This window comes from Monodon monoceros, unplaced genomic scaffold, assembly GCF_005190385.1.
Source record: "Monodon monoceros isolate NGI ecotype Baffin Bay Population unplaced genomic scaffold, NGI_Narwhal_1 Super_Scaffold_21, whole genome shotgun sequence".
In the NCBI taxonomy this organism is placed as follows: Eukaryota; Metazoa; Chordata; class Mammalia; order Artiodactyla; family Monodontidae; genus Monodon; species Monodon monoceros.
This window is the reverse complement of record NW_021703778.1, coordinates 132116867-132122940: the sequence shown is the minus strand read 5'-3', so window position 1 is coordinate 132122940 and position 6074 is coordinate 132116867. Positions and strand designations below refer to the sequence as shown.

At 46.7% G+C, this 6074-nt stretch overlaps 1 protein-coding gene across 2 annotated transcripts in view; it reads right to left on the bottom strand.

Moving 5' to 3' along the window:
- Nucleotides 1-439: 439 nt before the first annotated feature.
- Nucleotides 440-6074, bottom strand: part of DACT1 (dishevelled binding antagonist of beta catenin 1) — a 10002-nt gene continuing 4367 nt past the window's right edge. Inside the window, exon 4 of one of the 2 annotated variants that reach the window (XM_029236445.1) lies at nucleotides 440-3404. In XM_029236445.1, coding sequence (XP_029092278.1) covers nucleotides 1504-3404 — 1901 coding nt within the window. In that variant the 3' untranslated portion in view covers nucleotides 440-1503. The remainder of the gene's footprint in view (nucleotides 3405-6074) is intronic. The other variant, XM_029236446.1, reaches the window with a different exon arrangement.

The window sequence follows — 6074 nt, the reverse complement described above, 5'->3', positions numbered from 1 at the left end:
CTGTACAGGTGTTTATTGTACTATCCTTTCAACTTTTCCATGTTGAAAATTTTTCATACTCAGAAGTCGAGGGAAAGAGGGGAAGTCTTCTCAGAAATATTTTCCTTAGAAGAGATCAAATGTACCTTAAAATTTAAAGAAGCACCTTAACCATTCTAAAGAAGTAGCTTGCTTTTCCTCATTTGTTTATTCACCATCCATTCCAATACTCCTAAAATCTGCCTTAATTACTATTGCAAATAATATTCTAATGCTAGAATAGGCCTAATATAAATCCCACAATAATCAGCACAAGATTTACAGGTGTAAACATCTGGTTTTATACCCAAATAACAAACTTAACAGCAGTAAAACAAATCGTTTATTACAGCATATAATGCGTTATATTAAATTTACACAAAGATATATAAAAACACATACTGCTTATATCATACAGTCATTTAACATCAACAGGAATATCAAAACAAATACTACTCATGCACAAAACATGCATATACTGGTATAAAAAAACGAATTTTACACAATACTGTTTACCAAAAAAAAATTTTTTTTTTTTAAAAGCCCTTCCAAACAGGGTCAGGGGTCCAATCTGGACTGGATTGCACTAATACGTTTGGGCTAATGCTTAGGTGGCACAGTGCCCCGCGAGCAGTTCTGAGCTTGGAGTCGTACCCAAGGGTTATTTCACTAGGAGTGAATTTCTCTGTACCCGATGACCAAAATGTTATCCCAAAGGCAAGTCTCCAAGGGAGGAATGGTTGGATCTGCTGCAAATTAGGGAGGAGGAGAAAGGCATCAATGTTGGGTAAATGGCCCTAGAAGGGGTTACTGTAACCAGGGCCTAGGCACCAAGTGTGGCAAAGGTTTCAGTGAATCCTTTTAAGGTTAAATTACCAGCCTCCCTATCCAGGTCACCTCTCTGGATGTAGGGTCTGGTCTTCAAGTTCTGGGTCCAGTAAACCAAAGAGTTCTGAGGAGAATACAGAATGGGGATACATCCGAGAAAAGAAGAGTATATAAAAAACTACAGAAAACCATGACTGCCCCTTGTATCTACCTCACACAATTGTATGTGATACCCCCAACAGGAAAACCCTCATGGAGACGCTGCCCTAAAGAACCAAAGCAGCAAATGTATGTCCTAAATTCCATCCACCTGACCTCCAGATCAAAAGGTCTCATCCCATTAACACTTGAACATCAAAACCTGTGCCTTCACAGATGCTCACAAAATGTCAAATAAAAACCATCTGATACCACAAAAGTCACTATCACCACCATTAGAAACTCAATATTCACTTCTAACCAGCAAAGACATTCTTCACCTTCCACTAAAGGCACTAGGCACTAGTGTCCATACTTGACGAAGATGAGACATAATTCACCTCGGTTTTATCTAAACCAAAGGAAAGCATTCCATGGGATTATTACGCACAAAACAGTAAGACGCCGCCGTTTCTTCGGGAATTAGAAAAACCCCACTTTCTACACCAAGGACGTTACTCAAACGGTCGTCATCAGTTTCAAAGAGCCAGACCGAAAGCGCAGGATTTTCTTCTTGAGGTTGTGTGAAGCCTTAATTTTGACGAAGGTTTTGGTGGGGTTGTGGCGAAGGTCCGGGGCCGGGACCGGCTGCAGAGGGAGGGTCTGGACAAACTGGGACCAAATCAAGCCTCCGCTCTCCTCGGAGTCGCTAGTGCTGGTGCTGTCACCCACGAACTCGCCCTCGCTCACACTGGACTCGCTGTCGCCAAAGCAGTTCGTGGTGTAGTTGCTGCGCTCGTCCTCGCTGGTGTCCAGCACGGTGGAGTGGAACAGGGACTCGCACTCGGCCGAGTACTCGGAGTCGCTGGCCGCGTAGGCGTAGGGGCTGGCATAGGGCAGCGGCCCGGCCGCGAACAGCCCCGTGGGCTCCCGGCGGCCCCGCCGCGCGCGCCGCAGCGCCTCCTCGTAGGACACCTCGGCGGCCGACCTCCACCGCCGCGAGTCGGTGCGCTTGTGCTTGGGCTTGGCCACCACCGCCTCCCGGCCGTGGCCGTGGCCGTGCCCGCGGCTCCCCGCCCGGTGGCCCGCCCCCAGCGGCCGGCTGGGTGGTCCCACGTCGGACTGGCCGCCCCCGCCCCGCCGCCCCTTGGCCGGGGCTCTCCGGAGTTTCTTATTTGTATCCGCATCATCCGGGAACCGACACTTCTTGCCGGCCGCCCGGCCTTTCTCCCTCACGGCGGGCAGCGTGCTCTCCGGCCCGTGGACGGCCGGGGCCCGGGGCTTCAGGGCAGAGACCCTCGGGGTGGCCACGGGCCGTGTACCCCGGGGCGGCCTGACGCTGGGCGGCTGCGCCAGGACCGGCGGCGCCTTCCCCAGAGGCCCTTCCTCCAGGCTCTGAGAAGAAGAGCCCTCGCTTCTGAAATCCAGGGCAGGCCGCTCTTCCACTGGGAAAGCGGGAGACAGCAGAGCCGAAGCGGCGGGAGGGGGCGCCGCCGTAGGGAGAGCTGGCGGGCTGTTTTTCTGTGGCACCTTTTTCAGTGGCTGGACCACCTTGTTCTCTTGCAGCGAGGCGGGGACCTTCCCAGGGCTCTCTTTTGGGGAGGCAGCTGCGATCTGCCCGCTTTCCTTAGGAGACTCCCCTACCCCAGCAGGGGGACACCTAGCAAGTTCCTGGGAGGCTGGCTTGGCATTTTTGGTCAGATGCTTACCTGGAAGTTCAGTGGCAGTGCCTGGGGAGATGCCCTCAGGCGCGGGCAACCTCTTGCTTTCCAGTGGTTCTGGCTTTGATTCTTTTGACCACTGTTTCAGTGGGGACAACGTCCCATTGTCCAAAGAGGGGACCCCGCCAGAGGGCAAAGGCAGCTGTTTAGAATTCTTAAGGTTCCCACCGTTGCCCTGTGAGACGGCCGCAGTCACTCTGACACAAACGCTCCCATTCCTCAGAAGCCCCTTGGTGGGGTCAGCGTTCACACTGGTTCTCGGCTTGTTGGTCCTTACAGGGTGCGTTTTTTTCTGGACCAAGCTCAGAATGTAACCATCCATTTTCTTACTCAATGAAGGATGGGGAGCAGACCACAAACTGCTTGGAGAGGGTAAGGAAGTGTCCGTCTTGACGGCATCCAGCTCAGATCCGACACAAATGTCGTTGGCATGGCTACCAAGCCTCTCGTCTTCCCTCAGAGGATTGCCGGTCAGGCAAAGGAGGAACATTGGGCTCTGCACGGCCACAGCATGAAGCGGACTGGGGTAGCGATACACATCATTCCCGTTTTTAGACACCAGATCACACTGGTACTTGGGATTCACATCTGCAATGACACCAAGGGAATTAGACTGTGATGTGGAGGGGGAACGGCCAACTGCCCCTGAGGCCTGGTCTTCACAGTGGCCTTCTTTATATTCCAACCATCCTATGAGATCTGAAAAACATTTTAAAGGTACACTCTGAAGAAATGAATTGGTCAGCACCATCTCGCCTCTGGCCAGTTTCTACGAAGACAAATTCATGGGTAGAGGGAGAATGCCGAAGAATCAACAAATACTCCACAAGCTATTCTACTATTTCACATACAGTTCACACTACTGGGTGACGGAAAAAATAATTAACAAAGGAATTTTTAACAAGCTATAACTCTGAAGGAAAAATACAGTCATTAAAAATGCTTTCAGGGCTTCCCTGGTGGCGCAGTGGTTGAGAGTCCGCCTGCCGATGCAGGGGACGCAGGTTCATGCCCCGGTCCGGGAAGATCCCACGTGCCGCGGAGCGGCTGGGCCCGTGAGCCATGGCCGCTGAGCCTGCGCGTCCGGAGCCTGTGCTCCGCAACGGGAGAGGCCACAACAGTGAGAGGCCCGCATACCGCAAAAAAAAAAAAAAAAAAAAAATCTTTCAAACTATTGAATAATATGGGGAAAACACCTTAAAGTGGAGTGAAAATCATAATAACAGACTATTGATTATAGTTTTATTAAGACTGGATATATTCAAAGAAAAAAGCCTGAAATGAAGCACACCAAGGTGCTAATAGAGCACTAGCATCTCAATGTGGTGGGAAAGCAAGTAATGTTTACTTTCTTCTTTATTTTCTATTTTCTAAATTTTCAGTAAATATGTACTGCGTTATTACTGGAAAAATAAATGTTTTTCGAGTCGTTCTTTCTCTAGGCCACTCTCCCTTCTGTGTTCTATTCCTGGTTTCCCTTTAAAATACTTCAGATAAACTATACTCTCTATGGGCTTCCTCCTCATTTTTAATTTTTTTTTTAGACCTAATTCTTAATCACATGTGTTCTAGTATAACTGTCAATTGAAAGGTCAGGGTAACCAAATTTCAATAGAGACTAATTAAATTTAAATAATAATCACCCTATGTTTTCAATAGTGACACTAAAAAATAAAGTACAATATTTCAGGAGGGAATTCTTGATGATGTTTTAAAAGACTGAGTAGTAGTATTAATGAATAAATTTCCCACATCTCAAAAATGTAGATGCCAAAATACAATGACATCAAGCTTTCTTGCTTAATTAAATGATTTTGCTCTCGTCTTGGCATACATTATAAATATCAAATCCCCTGAATGACCTTTAGTTAGAGAATATCAAAGTTTTTGTCACTATTTAATTTGTTGTCCATTATATTTATTCACTCAAATATTGAAAACGCACTACATGCTAGGTTCTATGTTAATTGTTAATTTAAGGGAAAGCTCCACGAATTCCAATAATAATTAGCAGTTGGGGGAGGGGGGCGGGGAAGGGGGGAATACAGTCTAGACCCAGAAATGATATGATCCATTTGTAGACAAAAGATTATTGTAAAATAAAAGTGCCATGTCCCCAATCCCACCTCCACTGCCAATAAATAACTTGTTGTAAGAAGGGGAAACCTCTCTAGCTAATATCCTTGCCCATCCCTCCTCACTACCCCAAGGCCTATCCTTGTCTTACTTTAAGCCACATTTACCTACACGACATCTTTCATCTCTTTTTCCTCCATAAAGTTAAGGAAACAGACAGGCATCCCAGCCGGCAAGGGCCAGCCCAACTGTCTCAATTATGTGAAGATGTGGCATTTGGGATAGCAGGAGTCTGTCTTTAAGGAAAACCTATACCAAAGTACCTTTAATAGGTTTATAAAATTTCCCTCTGAAACCAGATCTGCAGAGTGAAAGGGAGCAATTACCAATGAACTTGAGGCCCAGATACTCTAGATAACACAGATTTGTGCTTCACCAATCGTTTGCTGCTAACAACACACACGGTACAAAGACATCAGCCAATTAGCAGCCTCAGTTGTTTAGTGTTATGTTTGCATTGCCTGGACCTCAGAAATTCAACCTTTTACCCAAGTGGACAACACATACAAACCAAGGGTGCAGTGACTTGTGCCAGGACCCACAGCTCCTCTAACTTCCATATTTTCTCTGATCTTCTGAGGAATCGTACTAAAGCAGAACTAAGGAAGGTGTCCCGAGTTTCAGCAACAACTCTGCCATTCAGCAAATGAGAAGCCTCTGACAAAGGCATATGAAACCAAATTCCTCCTCTGTTCGTTGAGAAGGTTGAACACAACAATTTCTGGATTCCCTTGATGTGGTGGAAAAACATGGACCTGGCAGATAGTCCTGAGCTTGAACCCTGCCTCTGTCACTTACTCTCTATATAACCTTAAGCAACTCACCTAAGCTAACCTCAGCAGGCCTCATTTTTCTGATACATAAAATGGAGCTAACAACACTTGCACCCTGAAGAACTGTTGGGAGGATTCAAAGCAGATAAACGTATGCAGAACACACAGCAGTGTGTGACACATGGTGGAAATGCAGAAACTCTTCCTGTATCAACAATGGCATGATTCTCTCTAGAGGTCACTGCAAGAATAGCCCAAAATGGGCAACATGGTCTAGGGGATCTCACCCTATCCACCTGCTAAAAGAAGAGAGCTGCCATCATGCAAGGCATTCTGGAGAACACGGAGGGGCCACTGCTACCAGAAGTGCCAAGCAGCTCTTAGCCAGGCTGACAGATATATTTATTTTATTTTATATATATATATATATATATATATATATATATATATATATATATAT